The 22245-nt window shown below is 39.9% G+C and overlaps 1 protein-coding gene across 9 annotated transcripts in view; it reads left to right on the forward strand.

Moving 5' to 3' along the window:
* HECTD4 (HECT domain E3 ubiquitin protein ligase 4) overlaps positions 1-22245 on the forward strand; it is a 71657-nt gene that overhangs the window by 33323 nt on the left and 16089 nt on the right. For 6 of the 9 annotated variants that reach the window (XR_013957955.1, XR_013957956.1, XM_080628935.1 and 3 more), the window contains exons 22-59: positions 1051-1197; positions 2357-2461; positions 3217-3380; positions 3704-3937; positions 4174-4366; positions 4536-4640; positions 4726-4814; positions 5076-5251; positions 5715-5850; positions 5979-6120; positions 6230-6396; positions 6956-7102; positions 7455-7639; positions 8151-8304; positions 8466-8746; positions 9060-9249; positions 10337-10418; positions 11039-11241; positions 11416-11551; positions 12169-12351; positions 12619-12789; positions 13172-13341; positions 13804-13919; positions 14812-14915; positions 15191-15352; positions 15485-15633; positions 15899-15978; positions 16105-16268; positions 16823-17060; positions 17491-17627; positions 17803-17929; positions 18310-18447; positions 18580-18716; positions 18886-19046; positions 19607-19788; positions 21132-21337; positions 21651-21781; positions 21993-22198. Coding sequence is in view for 7 of the 9 variants with exons in the window: in XM_080628935.1 (XP_080485061.1) it covers positions 1051-1197; positions 2357-2461; positions 3217-3380; positions 3704-3937; positions 4174-4366; positions 4536-4640; positions 4726-4814; positions 5076-5251; positions 5715-5850; positions 5979-6120; positions 6230-6396; positions 6956-7102; positions 7455-7639; positions 8151-8304; positions 8466-8746; positions 9060-9249; positions 10337-10418; positions 11039-11241; positions 11416-11551; positions 12169-12351; positions 12619-12789; positions 13172-13341; positions 13804-13919; positions 14812-14915; positions 15191-15352; positions 15485-15633; positions 15899-15978; positions 16105-16268; positions 16823-17060; positions 17491-17627; positions 17803-17929; positions 18310-18447; positions 18580-18716; positions 18886-19046; positions 19607-19788; positions 21132-21337; positions 21651-21781; positions 21993-22198 (5998 nt within the window). In the remaining 2 variants the exon portion in view is untranslated. The remainder of the gene's footprint in view (positions 1-1050; positions 1198-2356; positions 2462-3216; positions 3381-3703; positions 3938-4173; positions 4367-4535; positions 4641-4725; positions 4815-5075; positions 5252-5714; positions 5851-5978; positions 6121-6229; positions 6397-6955; positions 7103-7454; positions 7640-8150; positions 8305-8465; positions 8747-9059; positions 9250-10336; positions 10419-11038; positions 11242-11415; positions 11552-12168; positions 12352-12618; positions 12790-13171; positions 13342-13803; positions 13920-14811; positions 14916-15190; positions 15353-15484; positions 15634-15898; positions 15979-16104; positions 16269-16822; positions 17061-17490; positions 17628-17802; positions 17930-18309; positions 18448-18579; positions 18717-18885; positions 19047-19606; positions 19789-21131; positions 21338-21650; positions 21782-21992; positions 22199-22245) is intronic. The other 3 variants (XM_080628936.1, XM_080628939.1, XM_080628940.1) reach the window with 2 other exon arrangements.

The following is a 22245-nucleotide window of genomic DNA, read 5'->3' on the forward strand; positions in this document are numbered from 1 at the left end:
ATTGTTTCAGAACATAATATCCAGTGATTGTTTCAGTGTTTAAGACCTATCAGTTGTGAGGATCTTTTGTTAAGGGTTAGGTTCTGCAATTTGGAAATTGCCTCAGAAGATGTCGGAAGTAGTGGTAGTTATGGAATAGGAGAAATGTAGTAGACTCCAGAAGTTCTGGAGGGGAGTTGTTTTGGGTTTTTCCCCCTCAGGAATTCATACCAAACTCTTCCATTATTTTTTAACTTCTTTTCGTGATGGCTCAGAATGTCGCAGTTTGACTTCCTGCTCATTTTTACTGCTGTTCAGTCTTCTTTATTTCCCCAATTTTAATCTAGCTGTCTCCAATGTTGAACAGCACAGATTGCTTAAGCAACACTAGAAAGGTTATTTTTTTTTCCCTGATGATATATGCCTTTTTTACGTGGATTAATATGAATGAGTATTTTCAATTCCAAGAACACAACAGCTAGCACTTACTTTGTATAACTGGAGAGCTGCTTGTGCTGCTTACTAATTCTTGCCATATATTCTCTAACGTAGAACAAGTCCTGTGATACTCACTTCCATTAGTTATTTATAAATGTCTTTAACCAGTAATGGGTGACGTTAATATTAAACTCCTCCAGAAGACTTTGGACCTCATCATGTTCCCACTGAATCATAGAACTGTTTAGGTTGGAAAAGACCTTTAAGGCCATGGAGTCCAACCACTAATCTAGCAAAATACGAACTTTGATGGGAGCAGGATCAATCTGTTTATTAGTAGAGAGACAGTATGTTCTATTTAGCTCAGCATGAGGAATGGAAGTTGGGATATCTCCCAGTTTCTGCTCCCATTCCACTGCTGACTTGCTATGTGACCTCGGGGGCAAGTCACTTATTTTCCTCTCTGCCTCAGTTTCCCCATCTGTAAAATGGGGATAATAATACTTGCCTACTCTCCTCACAGGGCTGTTGTGAGGATTTGTTAATGTTGATAAAGCGCTTTGAGAATCTAAAGCGCGGTGGAAGTGCTAAGTATTATTATTATTATTAGATTTTCTTGTTTTTCTCTTACAGTCTAACAGTGTATTTTATGTTTTGAAGTTGGTGATCTATGCTGGTCCTAACACAAACAGTAGGAAGGTTGCTGAGTATGGAGGCAATACACTGGGATATGGCAGCCGTAGTGTCTTAGGAACTGGTTGGCCGAAAGACTTAGTAAAGGTACAGTATTATAATCTACCAATATTTCACATAGAAAATTCCCCTTTGGAAACCCTGTTGAGTCCTTTTTAGCCCTTTATAACAATGAAGTCGAAGCTTTTAAGTGTATGGTTACCCGTCCTGAGATCACTTCTTAAGTGGGCTGTTGTGTCCTTGGGGAATAACTTTAAACTCGGCTCTGTGTTATGTGTGATGCTTCTCTTTGAGCTTATCTTGTTTTGTTATGTCTTACTGGAATTCATTATTGGTGTGTTTCAGTCCTGGAGTCTCTAATGGCACTACTGTTCTCATTCATTGATCTTCCTAAGAGAAATTCTTGCAGGGTCTCAGGTTGTGCATATATTCTTAAGGTCTGTGGGCATAACTACATTTTTTGAACAGTAACCCACAAATATAACCAGTAATAAACGTAGCATTAATGTTGGTTTTTAAAATGACATTGGATGCTTTTGGTAGTTAAGCAAGACAGAAAAAAACCCTGAAACTTCTTGAAACTTCAGTATTTCAATAGTTTTGCTGTGTGTTCCCTCTGTATGCAGCGTCATTTATTTCCTTACATGTTTGTGCTGCTGCATTGTCCCACACTGAAACTGGGCTTAAATATATAACAAAAAATAATTTCAAAAAGAAATAAAAAAGTAATGAAATGGAAAGCAATTTCCAACAAGCACTTCGTTGTTCACAATTAATGGAATTTCATTTATTTTTCAGACATAGACTTTTATACTGGCCTTTTAGCAAACTTTTCTGTTAATGTGTTGATGTTGTTCTCCTTGAAGAGCTTGTCTGTCTGCCCTCAGGAAGAGAACTGTTGGTTATTGCATGGGTTCTTGCAGACAAACAATCAAAGTGTTCTGATGAAAATCAGAGCCAAGTACTACAGGCTGATAAATTCTACAAATGCAGTGGTTGTTACTGTTTTACTGTAGTTAGCCAGCAGCAAAATTAAAATCAAATTGTCCACTAAAAGATATCCTTACAAAAAGGGAAGAATTTTAGATCGGAGTATTTAATCAGAGATAAAAATAATGCTTATCTAAGTGTCATTAAAAGCATTAATGCATACAATAAGCCATTTTAATGAAAACTCTGTTTGTTTGCCCCAGTTCTGAAATGTCTCTTCTTTTTTTCTTTCCTTCCTCCCCATCAAAATTTGAAGGTGGAAGGAGATACAGTCACCTTCTCCTTTGAAATGCGGAGTGGTCGTGAGCACAATACTCCAGACAAAGCCATGTGGGGCTTTGCTTGCACTGTTCGAGCGCAGGTACTCAAACACGACATTCCATGGGAAAGGCTCAGCCTGGTTTGTCTTCTGTCTGTAACACACTCCAGATCAAATAGAAATGTGCTTCAAAGTTGGAAGTTAATGTTCAAAACTTACTTGTTTCTTATTACTTATTTTGGCAGTAAGACAAATCATCTTTTTACAGTGTTAAAGGATCTAAGTTCTAGGCTGTGGCATGGCTTAGGGTTTTATGAAGATAATAATTACTAAATATGTCTTATCTGTCTCTTGTCATTGACACTGGACCTGGATGAAGTCACTGTAATATCTTTTGCTGCTTGTAGAGCAGGATTTCTTTGGAGAGATGGGTATCTTGTAACAACCTGGAAATCGGGGATTTAAGGAGAATAATGATTCCAGCCTATAAAGAAGAGAGGGAAGGGATGCTGGGATCAAATGAAACAAAACTAATCCTTCTACCAGGAAGCTAGGACTAGGCCGGTGAGATGACAGACCTGCAGGCCAAAGAATGACTGAACCAAAAATGACTTTACCTTTTCTTTTTTCTTGGTTCAGGAAAATAATGGATTGTTCTTATATGTTGCTTTTAATTGTTAAGCATTTTTTACTTATACCTATGTGTAAGAGATGTATGATTGATACATAAAAGATAGCTATATATAGATGTACATATAATCTTACATATATATAAATATAAAATCACCTATCTTGAAATATATTGGGGAAGGACTTCATGGTTGATTGAGTGCAACTTATCACTATTCCTGCTACAGGAGTCTTCAGAGGACGTGTCGGGAGGGTTGCCTTTCCTAGTTGACCTGGCACTTGGCCTTTCTGTGTTAGCTTGTTCTATGCTGCGAATACTATACAACGGACCAGAAATTACCAAAGATGAAGAAACCTGTCAAGAGCTCTTAAGATCTAAACTGTTACAAAGGTAAAAAGATAGTAACTTTGATCTGAGTTCCAATGTGGGTTATTTTCTGAGGGAAGGGGACTTCTATAGTTGTGCTGAAGCCTTGTGTTGTGATAATTTTTCCTGCAGTTTGTTCAGCAGTTCTGTGTTGCCTAAAACAAAGGGAATACTCTCTAGAAGAGAGGTTTTCTTTAGAGCAAATAGAGGAGGATTGGGCTATGCTTGGTACAAGCCAGATTTAATATGTTAATATGTAATCTGTCCTTGTAATGTATCTTTCTGAACGGGAGGAAGAGTTTAGAGGGAAAAAAGTCCTTTTCATCTGTTTTTATTTCTTCTTCCAGGTGCCAGTGGCAGGTGGAAGCCAATGGTGTCATATCTCCAGCCCTTACACCAAGTCCTTCTCCGTTGCCTCTCACTATAGATGAAGATAGAGAATTTACATACCCTTCTGATGTTCTAGTGCCTCCTGTTGGACACTATTTTGATCTGCCTAGAATTAGGCTGCCTCCAGGAATCATGATCAAACTCAGGGAAATTTCTGGACGTGCTCGGCCTCAATTTAGACCTAGTATAAGGTAAGTAGTCACTGTTCTGCTCTAACTTGACTTTTATTGTTTTAATGTTCGGTGTCAAAGTAAGTGAGCTAAAGAAGCACAATGAGGATGTGGCATGCCTGATGTGTACGATGATATGAGTTTAATAGTCTATAAATACTTGTTTGTAAATCAGCATCTAGTGAATTGTAAATATGAATTGTCAAAGTTTGTCCATTATTCTTGCTTAATCAGTTTGGCTTTACCTATAACCCTAGGGATGTGATTCAGCCAGAAGTAATGGAGGAGATGGTAGTTTCATGTGTGATAAAACATTTGAATTTGGTTGATGCACTCCAGTCCCTGATAAATTTCCAGTATCAGGAGGAACATGCTGAAGAATATGATTTACTTTGTAAAATTATGGGAGAGACCTTTAAGAAGCTAAATGCCATGGAGAGACAATTGCAGGTAAAAATGAAAATACATAAACCAAGGAGGCTTTTTTGAGAATAAAGGTGTATTAACAGCATTTTAGAAACATAGAAATACAAAATATACTCAGATTTCTCCTTTTAAGATTTCTTCAGCTCCTTAAGATGACCAACTGCAATAAGTGTTATTTTTGTCTGTTTACTAGAGTGTGGCTGAGCTGGAGCAGAAATGGCAGAACGAGGTAGATGACGCCATGCATGGGAAGCTGGAGAACAATGTCCCATTCTTTTATGATTATCACTTCAATGAGGTAAGCATTGTGGCTGCTGTGTGTGTGCTCCTGCTTCATGCTGCTCACTCAACACATGTTCATCCTTTTCCTTCACTTTGTTTAGAGCAAGATGAAAGAACTAGAACTTCTGTGTTCAATGAAAGAAGTTTCTTTTGATGGAAGCGATCTGGAGAATGTGGTCCTGGCATTAAGGTTGGTAGCTGGCTGTGGAGTGGACCATTTAGGAAAGGTACTTACGAAAGCACCTGTAGAATATTTGTGTTAAATACATTAATATTAGTATTTACTAACAAATCATTTATTTCATTTTATCTGCTTTCTACTTTGTTGGCATAGAACAGATTGATGTTGTATGTCTTGTATAAAATAACCTTTCTCACAGTAACATGTTATTACAGAAGGCGTTAAAACATAATTGAGCTTGCTTCTTTTATTTTCCTTTCGTAATCTTAGGGAGAAGTTTTTTCAAGAGGTGAATTCGCTGATACAGAAGACCTCTCATCCCCTAGCGAAAACCAAAACACTAGTGAAGAGCTTGATGAACAGAGCAGAGCTGTTATTGCATGTCACTATTGCAGCACAGTCTGGGATCACAAGAAGTATATCTGGTACCCCTGCAGAGACTCCAGGTATAGATCTCATGACCAACATTGTACTTTCTTTTTTACTTTTTTTTTTGAAGAGATAAGTTCTTCCTTTTCTCTTATTTTCCCTCTTTCACTTAAATTAAAATCAATCCTTTTTCTCTTTTTTACTTTATCAAATTAAATTGTTTACAGTGAATAAGGCTGAGTCTTTGTTTCCTGACTGCCATAATGATGGTAAATTAAGGTATGGTTAATAATAAGTGGAATTTAAACTTTAGTCTCCTGAATTATTGGGAGAAAAATGCGTAACCTGGTCACATCAAATCTAACTTGATACAATACCTGAAAACAGGGAAGTCCTCAGAACTGAGTTGCAAATTCTTGCTTAGGCTGCATTTTCCTTGCTGTATGTTACAGCTTTCACTGGAATGTCCACACTGATTTTAAAGCCAGTTCATACTCCTAAGCCAGGAGTGACGTTCTGTCATATTGTGTAATATTGCAGCCTGTAAATCAGCATCTGAAACAAAAGTGATCTCTCACGCCGTCCGCCAGCCCGTCTTCCTTCGCAGTATGTCAGCACCATCTGACTTGGAAATGATCGGTAATGAAGATATCGAGTTTGCTAGGTCAAGTCAAAGGTATGCGAGGGTTTATTCCACTAAGCTGCTTTACAATAATGTGGCCTGTGTTGTTAAAATCATCATAGTCTTTGCAAAGCAAAGCCTGGCTTACTGCTGCCCCTTGTAACTCTCCTGTGTTCTCATAGGCGCCGCCACGTTACCAGCCACAGAAGTAGCTCTTTTACTCTTCTCCAGTCACTGACCATTGAGGACAGCAGAGATAAACCCACATACAGTGTCCTACTGGGGCAGCTCTTCGCTTTCATTGGAACAAATCCTGACCAAGCGGTATGTCCTTTTGAATGTGCCAAATCCTTATATTTCCAAATTCAAACTTTCACAAGGAAGGGAGGTCTTTTATTGTGTCTCATTCACGAAACCAAACACAATCTCGTAGGTGTCCAGCAGCAGTTTTCTGCTCGCTGCTCAGACGAGGTGGCGGCGTGGGAACACGAGGAAGCAAGCCCTGGTGCACATGAGAGAGCTGCTGACAGCGGCTGTTCGGGTTGGAGGTGTGACCCATCTTGTAGGCCCAGTGACCATGGTGCTCCAGGGAGGACCAAGGTTAGTTTATTTTTCTGAAAAGAATTGTTTCAGTCTCTGTAGAAGATAGCAAATTGCTTTGCACAAAGAAAAACCCTGAGGAGTGACTAGCTGTGAGGGCTCCAGTTTGTAGAACTAAACTTGCAACAACCATTTTGGTGCCTGTGGGGTTAAAAGGCAGAAGCTTCTAGAAAATGCTTTTATTTGGTAGTAGATGGACTTTCCTTTCATACTTGGATGATGTGTCCACAGATATGTCTAAAGGTATCTTACTATCTTAATTCTATGTTCATATTAATTAGGTATTAGTGATAGACTGAGCTGATACTAATACTAAATCTGATACTTTGTAAGTGTTTTGTTTGTAGTCAAGTTTCAATCATGTTTGAAATAAAACTATCCTACTATCTTGTTTACTTATGTTTCATATTAAAGCATTAAGTGATTTGAATTTAACTTCTGAATCTTCTTTGGATAATTTTGAATATGTGCTGATTATTTCTTTAAAGCTGTATTTGGAAGTTTGTTCATTTTATTTAACCTAGAAAACCTACCATTTCAAATATCTAACTATCAACAGAATTGAAGAGCTCACATGTGGCGGGATGGTGGAACAAGTCCAGGAAGCTTTTGGAGAGACAATGACATCTGTGGTCTCACTGTGTGCTCGCTACCCCATTGCTTGTGCAAATAGCATTGGCCTCTTATGCACTATACCTTACACAAGGTATGAAGGAGTTTCCTGCAGAAAAGGAAGGAGGGCATCCTTAATGGGTTTTGCCTTAGCGAGAAATATTACCTAGTATATACATACTTCCTTTCTTCATAAAGCCCTGTCCAATCTGGCCTTGAACACTTCCTGGGATGAGGAGTAATGAGGATTATCTCGAGAGCATCCTGTTAAATTTGCTTAGAGTACAGAATTTTATCTGGAGAGGAGAAGGGAGAGGCAGAACCATCCTTCTGTCAGTGAAATGATTAATTGCTGAGTTAACAGCATGTTCTGTATTTTCATTGTGTCTGTTGTTTGCTGACTGAAAAGTTATTTAAGTAAAACCCAAATTTCTCTTCTTAAACAGGAGCGAAGAGAAATGTTTGGTACGTAGTGGCCTGGTACAACTTATGGACAGGCTTTGCAGTTTAAGCAGTCAGACAGAATCCAGTTCAAATGAAAAACAGACCAAGAAACAGAAGGTGGCCACCATGGCTTGGGCTGCCTTCCAGGTGCTGGCCAATCGGTGTGTTGAATGGGAGAAAGAAGAAGGTAGGAAGACTGCCAAATAGGTTTCTGTTGTGTGCTTTAGAATTGTGTAAGTGCCTGAGATGTGGTGTAAATGTATTTAAAATAGGCCGTTTGCTCACCATGACTTCAGTACTGTGAGGGTTCTTCAGACACACAAGTGGATACAAAAATAAGTTGATTTTTCCTGGTGCTTTTTTAATTCTAGGGGTTTTTTTCCTCTTCCTGAGAGTGTTTATGTTGCAGATATGTCTGTCACTTGGTTCTGTCTAGACATAACCAGAGACCCTGAGTGATCCCTGACAGGTTTCTTCTGTGATAGGATTCAGCCATAACACAAACTCGTACACCTGTAGCTATTGGCTGATGGAACATAGATGTTGTATCAGGCTTTACTTTTAATTAAGACATTTTATATATTTTTTTGCTATAGCAGACCAAAAACTTACTAATTTCAGTTTATGGGTAAGGAATTTGTAGACATTTCCATTCATTTTGTTAATTCCAATTGTGTATTCTTGCGCTGCTGTTACAGGTGGCTCGACAGAAGCTGTTCACTCTGGTCTGGCTCGCCAGGTCTCCAGCCTTCTTACCAACCACCTTGCCCGAGCCACAGAGTGTTGTGGTAACCAAGCTGCAGGAAATGATGCACTACAAGATGTTCTCAGTCTTCTTAATGACCTGTCAAGGTACTAGGCCTTTGCCTCTGGAGTATTTTTTATTGTGTATGAAAGCAGGTGGGGGTTCTTTAGGGGATATATGTATATTTTTGACAGTAGTGAAGGTAAAATAACTTTCAAAATCATTCTAAACTGACACTTACTCAGTCTTGGTGTTTAATCCCTTTCAGGAGTCATATAGGTAAAGCAATCCTGAGCCAGCCAGCCTGTGTGTCCAAGCTTCTGTCGCTTCTGTTGGATCAGCGTCCTTCTCCAAAGTTGGTCCTTATAATCCTCCAGTTGTGTCGTGCTGCACTGCCTCTCATGAGTGTTGAGGACTGTGGAAATGTGGAGTTGCCTCCCTGGAGTTACTCAGTACCCTCTCTGAACAGTGAACAGGATGATCCCAGTGACCCAGCCTCCAAGATTGCCTCTCTGCTGTTGGCTAAGCTGGCGGATTATGTCGTACCAGGTAGCAGCATCTTTCTGGTGTCACACTAATCTGAGAAATTGCCAAGCAAGTCATGTTTCTGCAAGGAGCTTTTGTACTGACAGAAAGCTCAAGTAGGAAAAAGTATATGATGTGTTAGTGTTAAGATAGGACATTTCTTTGACTTTCCACCTGGCTCTTAATTTAACTGTTCTCAGACTGAGTGTCACAGTGATGTATTAGATTCATCTTGGGTGTGTTAGCATTATTTTCAAGGTCAGGAAAGTTTGTTGATAGAACTCATGGTTGTGTGTTTTAATTCCTTTTGGTTTTCTTCTTTTCCTTTCTACTGAAGGGTGCCAGACAGTTCTTTCTCCAACTGCCTCTGAGCCAGATACTACTTTGGCAAAAGCCAGCCCTAAAAATTCCATAAAAGGTGATAAAGATCCTGGAGAAGAAAGTGAGGCAGTGGATGGTAAACTTTCTATTTTTATTCATAAACGGGAAGACCAGTCATCCCATGAAGTCCTTCAGCCATTACTAAGGTACTCTTAACTCACTGGATTGGAATTGGCAACCAGTTTTGCCATTTCCATTTCTCTTCTCTTTTTTTTTTTAGTGCTACAGGTATAGAAAAATGCATCAAAGACATAAGCAAAATGTCTTCCCACTTTGCTGTGTTTACTGGCAAAATAATACCATAATGCAAAAATGGCTTACGGGGCTGATGCTTAGCATGCTGTTACCTGGGTAAAACGCACGCCACTACACTGAATTTGTGGTGAGGAAGAAAGACTAAATCCCAGTGCTTTCTGGACTTGTCTGTTTGGTAGAAGATGAGAGCAGCGAAGTTGAAACAAGAGCAGGGTATACACATGTATAAAAGGAGGAGGGGGATATGAAGTGTGATGTTTTGGTTTGCTTACAAGCCATGTAAGCCACAACCGAAGGAACATAAAAACATCTTGATCTGTCTGAAAACAATGACATGAAAAATTAACTACTTGAATAATACTCCATCAGAAAAATTGGATGTATCTTGTTATTGTATTGTAGCCTATGTAGGACCAACAAATAGAGCTGTCAAAGCAAAATGGCTTTAAAAGCATTGCTTTTAATAATGCATACACTGGATAATAATTTCCTATTACAGCTTCTTTAGTATTCTTTGTGCACACTGGATTTTGAGATCTCTGAATGTCAAACAGCCAACATCATCACCTCTTGTATTTTGTACTGTTTGTTTCATCTTCCCCCACTCCAAGCTGGTTTTGAACCCAGGCCCTAAAAATGGTACTAAAAGGTACAGCTGTTGGGCGTTGGTGGGAGAAAGGTTAACTCAGGCGGTTGTGTTCACTAAAAAACAGTTGCATGATGCTTCTTTTTAAGGGGAAAGGTTAAATTGCTATGCAAATCACTGCATTCAGTAGTGTTAAATTCATTTTGTAAATTATAGTGCAGTTGGGTTTGTCTTTAAGTAGAAGTATTTCTATTACTCTTGAGCAATTCAGTTGTAAGGGTTACTTTCAAGTAATTTAAAACCACATATAATGTATTAAATGGAACTGTATAGTTCAGCTGGTTTTAACACCTGTGAAAACAAAGCTGATGTGTTTTGTTTCACTCCAATAGTAGCTCAGAAGGTCGTCCATTCCGACTGGGAACTGGAGCCAATATGGAGAAAGTGGTGAAAATGGATCGAGACATGACAAAAGTAAGGAAAGGAATAGCTAAAGAATTATTCAGCATTGTAAAAATCGATGGCCAGTCGATTTTGGGTTTTGTTGATGTTATATCCCCTTTGTTTAATGTTATTTAATTTACAGAACTCTTCAGAAAGATAACTTTAAATATAACGTTAGCATTATGGAGTTATTGATGTAAATAACAGGGCTAAATGATGGAAAAGGATTTTGGCTAATGCTTCCTCCAACCATTGTAGGTCATCTTTAAGCCCTTTAATATTCTCTTTCCTGAAATGTTTAATGCACACTGGTAGTATTTAAATTAAATTTTCATGTATATTTTCAGACAAGCTCCTGAGTATTTGCACCAGAGATACTCATATGTGGCTTTTTTGATCAGAGAAGAGAAACTATACTCTTACGCTAAAAATGAAATGTTAAAGGCAATGAATCTGTATTGATCTCTTTTTAGATGAGAAAAAGCAACAGAAAGAATTTGTCTTATGACTGTAACTAATACACAGGAGGATGTTTTGCTGTGTTCTCAGTACTTTTAGATATGCAGAGGGAAGAGAGTTAAATGCATCACACAGTATGGCCAAATAGAGCTAACATTAGTATTTGTCTTACATGGCAATTTTGTTTGCAGAGCGGCTGTTGTGAAGTGATTACAGAAGAAGCTGCTGCAGCTCTTCGAAAGGCAACTAAGTGGGCACAGTCTGGCCTAATAGTTAGTGTTGGGCCACCCATAGAAACTGTCAATCCAGAAACTACCAGTGGGTTGTCCACTGGGGACAAAAAGAAGACTGCACAAACATCTCTTTGCAGAGAGAGGAATTCTGAGCTTGCCAGGTAGGTCACTTTGTTTCTATATTAATCTAGATTCTGCTTTTCTATATACCAGTGTTTGTAGTGCTCCAGAAAATAATCTTCCCTTTTTTATGCTCTAAATTCTTGACAATTGAATCTTCTTTTCCTTCTCTTGTTTTGAAATTAATGGGCAAATTACTTTCTTACCCTGCATAGGACGGATCCTGTGAGGCCATTCATTAGTGGTCATGTTGCAAACAGCATGGCAGCAGAGGTAATCGCTTTGCTGCATAGCTTGTTGATGGCACCAGAATCGAATGCAGCTCAGATATGGACAACGACTGCTGAAAAAGTAAGCAGACAGGAGATTAACTATCAAATAATACACCAAGCATGCACTGAGTAGTTGAGAGGACTTACTTATTAGCAACTTCCTAAGCTACTCCTTCCCAGTTTAAACTGGGATGTATAATTGCGTAGAAGCAGCCCTTTCTGGTAGAGGGTGTGGAATAAGTAATCAAAAACTATCCAGCTTCAGAGAATATGTTGGTATTCTCTAATTCACCTGTCAGTCTTTTCAGTAATTAATAATGCTGTTTGTTTAGGGAGCTATCTTGCCTTCACTGGGTCATTAATCTACCTCTGCTAATCAGTCCTCTCTGCCATGACCTCTGGGGGTCTAAAGTGTTGGCTAGAAAGGGCTCTACCCTGCTTTTATGTTCCTCTGAAACCTGTAGCAACTAATCTGTTGCTTAGGCTAGATCCTTGAGCAAAGAGTTTTGCTAAGATGATGTATATAGATCTGTGATGTTTGCACTTCAGAGAACATGGAATATTCTGAGTTACATAATTCTCTTCAAGAACAAAAGTAGTTCTGAGGCTGTGTGTGGGCTGGAGGCTTGGGGCATTGTTTTTTGTTTGAATTGTGCTTTGAAGTCATTCTCTGCTATTTTTTGCTTCTGTCTTCAGGTTCTGTCTCGGGCTCTGATGTACATTCCACAACTTGGGAAATATGCAGAGAGTATTTTGGAGAATGGGAGTAGCAGTGGAAGGAAACTGGCTAAACTTCAAAGAATCGCTCGGCAGGCAGTAGCTGCCCTTTGTGCTCTGGGTGGTTTTAAGGAGACAATTAAAATAGGTTCTGAAGTTCAGGTAATTCAGTGCCATTCATGTTTTGTATCTGATATGAGAGCTGGTGCTTCTGATGGTGTCTTGCCTGCACTGGCATACTTGGGAAGCAGTGTGCAGGTTGTCTGTGCTTGTGAAGCAGTTGAAATAACACTTGTGGAGACTGCTATTGTGTGTTGCTCCTGCTTGCTAAAACATCCAGCTCTGTGTTGAGTTGGAGTGTGGTGTTATACACTCAGTGTTTCTTGTTTGTAAAGCCTTAAATCTTACACAGACCTTCTTTGGTTGTAGGTTTTAGGTAAAGGAATAGCAGGAAGCATTGGAGTTGTGGCATCTATTAATGAACAAGAAGGTATAGCAACGGTCAAATTTCCACCCACCAGTATAGACAGTAGAAAGACCTCACAAGCATCAGACACATTAACTATTCCATTATCTAGGCTCTGTGTTCCAAGATCTGAGGTACGGTAGTTTTAAGAATCCAATATAAAGTATAATATCAATTATTTTTTTGTCACAATTAATCTACAGCATGTAAAAAGCCTGCTTCATCTTTGCTTAAAGATTACTTGTAAAGTATACCTCTTAACAATATGTATATGTAAGTTTTCATTCAAGTAACATGGATATTCATCTTCTTGTTGCTTAAAAATGTTGCATTACATACTGTGTTGGGTTTTTGGGGGGTTGTTTGTTTTTTCCTACTTTCTTTTTTTTTGACTGGTTTTTGGTGCTGGTTTTGTGATAGTACAAAATGAGAATTAACTCCAGGTAATAAAACACCCTCATTTCTTAGAAACTAACTACTTGAATTTAACTTTTTACCGTGCCCCCGCACCATCAGGCATTGCCTCTTCATAAACTGTCCATTACTGAGAAGGTAGTACAGGCAGTCCAGTCCATGTTGCTCCCTCAGGAGGGAAGTCTATCTATTCACACCTCACTTCCTGCAACAGGAGATGGCTCAACTCCAGTAATGGCAGTGGTCCGGCTTCTTGCTGAAATAAGAACCAGGTGAGTTTTTGTGCGAGAACCAGGTTTTGGTTTTGTGAGTCTGTTTTGAAACTGTACACAAATGTTCAAGAAAGACTGGTTTGTGTTGGAAGGGACCTTAAAGCTCATCCAGTTCCAACCCCTTCCATGGGCAGGGACACCTTCCACTAGAGAAGGTTGTTCCAAACCCCATCCAACCTGGCCCTGAGTGCTGCCAAGGGTGGAAATTGCATGGGTTCATATTTTCTTCCTCTGTGGGCATTGACATATGACAGCAGGAGACAAGGCAACAGTTCTTGTTTGCTTCCTTAAGTACATTTATTGTCTGAATGTTGTGAAAATGTGCACCAAAAATAAAGTGCCCCCATAACACTGACAATACATGAAGCAAATGCTTCATGTAAGTAACCGTTGGGAAGCAGAGGAAAGGTGAATTCTGTGTACACTTTTGTAATGCTTTAAACCTATTATTTTTCCATTAAGAGCATGCCTGGTGATGGCTCAGCTGTTAGAAGACAGTTCATTCTGTGAAGAATTCATTCAACAGTGTCCAGCTGCTGTAGAAGTTCTTAATTTGGTTGCACAGGAGTGCAGCCCTGGTAGGTATCCAGCATGTTCTTGGAGCTTCATTGTCATACTCAGAGACATAACAGCTTTAAAATCACTTCACTTTGTTTTGTCCTTCAGCTACTTAAGAGTTTGATAGCTAGCACAGTACAGCATGTCTTGTCATAGCTGCAGAGCTGCTAACATACAAGTAGCTAATCATCACACTGTATCATTTTAAACATTAGGCATAAAGGTTAGACCACAACATGATTATTCTGCGTGTCACAGAAGATGCAAGTCCTGAGGGTAGTTGTCTACTGCTACACTTCTAAACCCTCTCCACTTTTCTTGCTTCCAGTGTAACTTGCTCTGTATTCCCTGACATTATCCCTTCTGTTTTCTTTTTATGACCTTTTTGCTAGTATTTATAATGCTTTCTTACATTCCTGATCATTGAGCTCTTGATTTCCTTTCCTGTTTAAGGATAAGCAATGGGACCAGCAGCAGTCTTAGCTCACGGGCAAGTTTTAGAGCCATGTTAGAGCCTTTCATTGGAGGAAAAGTGGCTGAATTGAAGAATGTCAGGATGGGAACATGAGGGTGTCAGTATGATCTTCAGTGTAAGAGGGAGGGCACTGATTTTTTGACAGCAGGCATAAATTCTTTTGACTTCCTGCTTTTGCTGGGTCATGAACCTGCTCACTAAAATGAATTTTATATCTTAATTAACATAGTAATGCCTTTGCTAGCCAAATATGTATTAAACATGGGGAAAATAATTGCTCGTATGCATTAGATTTTGTCCTTAATTTTGTTGATTAGGTGAGACTATTTGATCAGATCTTTTAAAATGCAGATGTATTTGTTTCTGTTTGCTGGTATTAAGATTGCCTTGTTGGACTCCAGTAACTAAATTTGCTTTGTTTGGTTTTGTTGTTACAGGGGAGAGGCTCCTTGTTGTAGAAATGCAGTGTGAAAGGCTACGAATGTTGTATCGTGACTGCGCTCGGCCTCCCCCTCCTCCGCTCCAAGCAGACAGAAGGCAGGTGAGCACAGAAACAGTGCTGAGCATTCAGCCCCTTGGAAATGAAGCCAGACACAGGGTGCAGAGGATCTGCCTGTGGTCTTGGAGCCAAACTGGCTGGATTTGTTTAAACATTCCATTTAATGTGAATTTCTGCAATGGGAATTTATTGTGATTGCAGTTGTGGTAGTTGTATGTGATGTATTAAATGTGCACTTCATAAAAATGTGTTATTGGATTTCAGTAGAAGACTTCAGCTGTAATTGGTACAATAAAATTCTTTGTTCCTCTTTGTAGCCCAAAGAAATCACTTGGAGCCCATCAAGAGTGTTTCCCCCTGTGCGAGCATGCATGTTTTCATCACATCTCACTGCTGTGACCTTCTTGGCTGATCCTAGTGCAGGTGGGGGACTTCCTCGGGGCACATTCATCTATGCCACTTCACCAGTTCCAGTACAGGTGAGAACTCAAGCTGTACAACAGTTTGTGTTGTTTAATGTTCAATAGTACATGAAAAGAGAAAGAAAACTTTCTGTTTTACCTAAGATTTGTAATAATTGTTTTTAAAATAAGTATTATTTTTGTTTCTAGGCACCATCGTTCTACTGGGAAATTGAAGTAGTTTCCTATGGAGATACAGATGATGACACTGGACCAATAGTTTCATTTGGATTTGCTACAGAAGCTGAAAAACGGGATGGTGCTTGGACAAACCCAGTGGGCACCTGTCTCTTTCACAAGTATGTTGGAGATGTACATCAGAAGTCATGGTCTTGCTCAGTACATTTCTAAGCTCCTTATGGAATAGGATTGTGACCATGTTGTAGTAGGCAACATGTACATTTTCATTGTTAAAATGGTGAATTAGAATCTCTCTTTCTCAAAATAAGGAGAGTTGAGTTGCCTGTTATCGGTATCACAGCTACCTGGACTTCAGCAGATAGTGAGCTTTAATCTTGGTATGTTTCAGTGCTCTTCTTAATTTCTCCTTGTATTACTTTTCAGCAATGGGCGAGCAGTGCATTACAATGGCTCCAGCCTGCTACAGTGGAAGAGTGTTAGACTGGATGTGACTCTTTCTCCTGGTATGTAAGAGTACCGCTAACTTTCTGATTTACCAGATAAGCAAATCCTCTGAATGTAAAGGAAACAGTGGATGAGAATAAAGATTAAATCCATGTTCTTCTTTGGATGATTCTATTTTTCTGCAGGGGATGTAGCAGGAATTGGGTGGGAAAGAACAGAAGGGACTCCACCCCCTCCTGGGCAGCCAGCTAAAGGCAGAGTTTATTTTACATACTGTGGGCAGCGACTTGGGCCCTATTTAGAAGATGTCTCTGGTGGAATGTGGCCAGTTGTCCACATTCAGAAAAAGGTGAGTTTTTAACAGAAATGCATTGCTTCATACATGCTTTTTCAGATTTATTAAAATTACATAGAAAGTATTGTGCCTGCTCATATATCTATAAAAAGTAGAGCAATAGTTTTTACCCAAACTGAGTTAGGTTGAGGTGTTCCTTTACCCTTCCCAGGTGCATATAGATGTTTTGCCATTATTTTTAACCTTCCTGTTAGGACACTAATGAGCAGAAATGCCATCTCATCAAAGCACTAATGGCTTGACAAGATAGCATTATTCTGTGCTAGTAGCCTTTCTATTAGTATTCCTTCCCAGCAATGACCTTGCTTCAAAGAATACCAGCTAATTGTGCTGTATCTTGAAGCTAGAACAAAGGCAAGTTTGAAGTTTGTGTTTAGAAGCTTACTGCTTTCCCTGCTGCAGCCAGTTTTATAGCTAGTGCTGCTGGGAAAGCCGTATGGCACGGAGATGTGATCAGTTTCTCCCTTTGGCTGAGGTTTTTAAAAGAGCAAAGAGAAGGATCAAAACAATCCGCAGCTCATCTCAATGCTTTTATGTTCATCTTCCAGAACACGAAGGTCCGTGCGAACTTTGGATCTCGCCAGTTTGCCTATGCTGAAGGACAGGCTCACAGGAATGCTGCTGATCTCTGCATTGACCTTGCTGAAGAAATCAGTGCCAATTTTGAAGCATTGCCTTTTGCCATGGCTTCTGATAGTGATAATGATGCTGGCACCAGCATCGCTTCGGATCCTGGGACCCATGGACCTCCGTGTAGAATTGCGGCTGTTGCTACAGCTCAGCAACGTAAAGTGATGATTAACTTCTGCTTTTAAATCTCTTTCAGGGGAAATTACAGTCAATTAAATAGTATTTAAGCATATCTTTGCTGCAGTCCTTAGGTACTGCCAATTTAGGTTAAGAAGTGTGATAGGCATTGCACACGGACTGGATTTTAGACAAGGCAATTAAAAAGGTCTTTCTTTGGTCTGTCTTTTGTAGAGATGTGCAAATTATTCTCAATTAATGCAATATAATGAGAAATTACCTTATCAGGGCTCTGAATACAATAAGATGTTGATTGAAACAGCCAATTGGTTATGCTGTGTCAAAATGCATTAGACTTCCATAGACTGATTGGAGACCATGAAACATAACATATCTCAAAAACTGCATGGATATTGTGGCATGTCTTCTAGTGCCTTAGGATCTCACTATTTCCCTGCGTGTTTTGCAGAATATGACAGTGACACATCTTGCCACTATAAAATGGAGCTAAGTTATGAGAACTTCATCACATCAGGCCCCGATCCTCATCCCCCTCCTATTGCAGATGATGAAAGCGATGATGATGACGACGATGACATTCCCCGGGTGAGGAACGTGGCAAGCTCTGCGTGCTATAACTTGTAGTCTAAATACAGATCTTGTAACTCACATTTTTACGTTTCCCTGCACAAGGGTTCTTCTCCCTGCTTCCTTAGGGAAAATATAGTGGCTGTTAACTTCTCTTTCTTCTTGGTGTTCTAAGTAACTTCTGTCTTTGCAGGAGGATCACTATGCCCTGTTGGTTAAAGCCTGGGAAACTAAAGTTTTCCCTACAATTAGAAGAAGATTCCGTAATGAGGCTGAGAGGAAGTCTGGGTTGGATCAGATTAAAGGAGCTTTGCAGTTAGGTATGGCCATGTTTATTTCAATGCATGTTGTCTTGTACGATGTTAGTAAGGGTGGAGATAACACCTGTGTTTCTTTTATGTTCTACTATATTAAGGGATGCAAAATCTAAATTGAAGAAAAAAGTACTCAGTGTTTTCATCAGGTGCTTAGAATTTGGATTTGTAAGTGAATACAGGTCTGACAAGACAACCTCAGTAAAGAGGTTGCCACAGAGAAAGCCACAGTAAGAGCAAAGTAGGAATTCTGAGCCCTGATGAACAGCATACAAGTGTCTCAGGAAAGCTCCACTCCCTATCTGTCAGCCTGACAGCTTATGATGTTAATGAAAACTTACTTCAGATGGCTGGGGAAATAACAGGCATTCCCTTCTGCCCACCAGGAATGGTTGATATAGCACGACAAACCGTAGAATTCCTGTATGAGGAAAATGGTGGCATCCCAAGAGACCTCTACCTTCCTACTATCGAGGACATCAAAGATGAAGCAAACAAATTTACAATTGATAAAGTACGAAAAGGTAAGATCAGGAAAAAGGATTTTGAGGGGAAAGTAGCAGCTGAGGGGCTCTGGTACTTGGGATCTACTGCATAAATTGTCAATCTGAGGAAGAAGCTGCACCCTAAAAATCATGGTGTCCCTTTCTGACCAGGTCTCACCGTGGTGACTCGCTCTCCTGACAGTAACAACGTTACCAGCAGTGCTGTTGGAACAGCCTTACCCAAGTTTGCTATTCGGGGCATGCTGAAGACATTTGGTCTTCATGGTGTTGTCCTGGATGTTGATTCAGTGAGTAAAGATACACTGGGAGGGCTTCTAATGTACCAGCCTCACACGTCTGTGAGCGAATGTGGTTAAGTGGACTGAACTGCTTAGAATGCTGATGTGGTGCTCTTTCTGAAGGAAAAAAATATTACCATGATTGTGTTTATTGACAGTGTTGGTTTTGGTGTTCCAGGTAAATGAATTGGTCCAAGTAGAGACTTATCTCAGAAGTGAAGGAGTTCTGGTGAGATACTGGTATCCTATTGACATGTTGGAAAGGCCACCAGCTGGTTATAGGAGGACTGCAACAAATGGATTGGTTACCCTGGATAATACCAATATCCAAATTCACAGGTAAAAAAAGCAAAAGAAATGGAGTTAGAAGGCATTTGTATTACCTGACTTGATCTATAGCATTTCCTATAGCACAGTTATCTACTACAGCCTTGTTTTAAGCAGTAAGAAACTTCTGAATCTTATTGGAGTTGTTGGATTAAAGCTCACAAAGAGTCATTAAATCTTAATGTAATAATGAGTAGTGGGGTTTGAGGTTTTGGGGGATCCTTTTGTAATAAAGGAAATTCATTACAATTGTCTTCTTGGAAGGATTTTACTTAGCTGTGTGCAAGTATTTTAATACATGCTGGTACAACAGGTACCTTCCTTGAAGCTTGGGTTTCTTGTACCATCAGTCAGTTGCTATCTAGAAGTTGAATAACTCTTGACTGATTGTGAGAGTTGGCTTCTAATTCAGATGCTTTAATTTGATACCACGCGTGCTATCTTGAGTGAATAAGAAAGATTTGGGTCTACTTAAACCTTAAATAATGAAGTGTATATATGTTTGGCTGCTGGTTATGGCCTATTTTAATTGTGATGAAGCAATTTTATGTTCTGATGTTTGTGTTTTGCAGAGAGCTTTTGCGCAGTGAAGCTTCCCTGGCCAAGCTGTACTGCCGCATGGCTCTCCTCAATATTTTTGCTCCCAAATCTCCACATATGTTTACTCGGCTGTTCCACATTCCTGCTATCCGTGATATCACTCTGGAGCACCTGCAATTGCTATCCAATCAACTGCTTGCACCACCTCTTCCTGGTAAACACTGATTTTTATCGCAGCTCTCTTTTGGTACAATAGTTTTCTGGGCACAGAAAAGTCTAATGAGTTTGTCACTTACTGATTAATACTGATGGTGTCTGGAAAATGTCTCAATGGGCTCCTAACCTTAGTGATAAAGTACTAAACTGAAATCCTAGCTAAGGATCTAATTACAAGTGTTCAAGAGAGTTCTGAGTCTTCTCGAAGATTCCATTCAGTGTCCTTCTGTCCCTCTATCACTGATAGTCTTCTATTTATTAGGGAGTGGGGGGAGTATTCATATGGGATGCTGGTAAGGAATTGAGAGGGTTTTATAGTTCCAATCCAGGGCTGTAAAACTAAATGCCAGTTGGGTGTCTCAGTTTTCAAAATTCAGCTCCTTTCATCTCACAAAATGGTTTGTCCTTTTCCCACTGGAATCACAGATCTGGTTAGGGAATGCATGTGATGAATCATGGAAAAGAATCTTTGGCTAATTCAAGAGCGTTAACAAAGACCGTTATCATGACGAAGCTATTCTGCATGCAATGAAATCTGTGTGCTGGAGCATAAGGAGGAAGTGCTAAATATAGGCTATTAATAGTTGAAAGTAATTATTTCCCATTGGAAAGAGTCCTGTTCCCTCCTCCAGCTACTTTGAAACTTGGCTACCTCTAACTGATGCCACATTGTAAAAGATTCTCTCACAGAGTACAGCACTACTTTGCATGGATTTTATTTAGTTTTTCCTCTTTACAATCTGTCCAATTCAAATCCTGCCACTCTCCACAGTTTCCAAACTGGCATTTTGGTGAACTGCCCACTCCTTTGTGCACAACACTTTGCTTTTCTCTGTCTTCTCCCATTAGCTCCAGAGTGGCAGCCATGAGATGTCAGGGCTTGTGACCCACTTGGGGTCACCCAAAACCTATCTTGTTCTTATATGGGGAAAGCTTGAGCACAGATAAAGCTGCTTTCACCTCATCTAGAATGAGTGGGGAAGAGGGATTTTCTCATTCCTTGTCCTCATTGTACTATGCAATAAATTGCAATACACCTGCCTTTGTAGATGGGACAAAGTGAGCCCACAGCTCCGTGCGTGTGAGAGACCTCCCTAAGGCTTGGCCTGAGGCAGGGAAGGAACACAGCTGGCATTTACAGAGCGAGCCCATCTGCAGCCAACTTTGTCAGGGGTGCAGATCTAGTCTTTCTCTGCTGACCTTTGGGAGGACGTTTGCTCAGGAGTGAAAATAGAGGCTCGTAACCTAAAGTGTTTTAAAGCTTCTCTTTCCACGCTCTGTTTCGCAGGCTACATAAATGTGTTGATGTCCAAATTTGTCACATCTTACTTGTTATTACAGATGGAACAATCAGTTCAAGCTCTATTCTTCTGGCCCAGTCCCTGCAACACTGTGTCCACTCCCAGAACTGTGCAGCCACAGACCTCTTCTACCAGGGTAATTCGCAAGCCATCAGAGAATGGCTCACTGTTGCCATTACTCGGACGCTGCATCAAGGAGAGGAGAGTCTGTTAGACCTCACTAAACAGATCTGCTCCTTTCTGCAGGTAAAATACTTAGTAATGTTTTATGAGCAGTGTTGTTTTAATTCCTAAGCAGCCTTTGGTTTATGTGTGATTCTAACTTCCATAATACGTTCCTCATGCTGAATTGTTTCTTTGGATGGATTGTATTCCTATTCTGATCACAGTGGGCACACTGAAAACACAAGTAATAGCAATACTCTGGATTATATTAAAATGAAGTGGCCTCACACTATGTCATTATTTATAATGGTGTATTTTATTTGAAAACAGAACAGGGAGGTGGTTTGCTGCTGTTGCTGCCTGGGAGCTTTTATTATGAAATGTTATGTTACAGGCAGCACCAGAACAATTTCCTGCTGAAGAATTCCCAATTTCAGAATCCAAGGTCAATATGGATGTTAATTTTCCTGGGGCTGCATTTGTAATTGTGTCCTGTAAGGAAAGTCAGTCTGGATTCCGCAAAGAGTGAGTAATTGAGGGGCCAAGAATGGCAAAGATGAAAGATTTGCCACTGAGCCTCTGTGAACCCTGGGTTACGTAGTTGGTTTTGTCTTCTCGGAGACTCATTTTCTGGGTGATGGGATAAATACCTCAGAGTGTTTCATCTTCTGTGACTGGGTTGGGATTGTTAGTAGCTAGTTACAGTCTAACCAAACTCTTCTTGCTCTTTCCTTAGTTCATCCCTGTATAAAGCTCCTTGGGCTCGAGTGCTTGTCTATGGGCTCGGCCATAAAGTCAAAAGGAATGGTCAGTTAAACCTAATAGAGGCAGTGTGCTATCCTCGAGATGCCTCTCCAACCAACACAGGCCTAACACCTCCCCCAACAACCAACCAGTACCCCTCAGTGATCACCCCTACGGACAAGGTCCACATCAAGCTAGGTAAAACAATAAGATTACATTAAAACTCCTTTTTAACTGTATTCTCA

Source organism: Psittacula echo (genome assembly GCF_963264785.1).
Source record: "Psittacula echo genome assembly, chromosome: 13".
Taxonomy (NCBI): Eukaryota; Metazoa; Chordata; class Aves; order Psittaciformes; family Psittacidae; genus Psittacula; species Psittacula echo.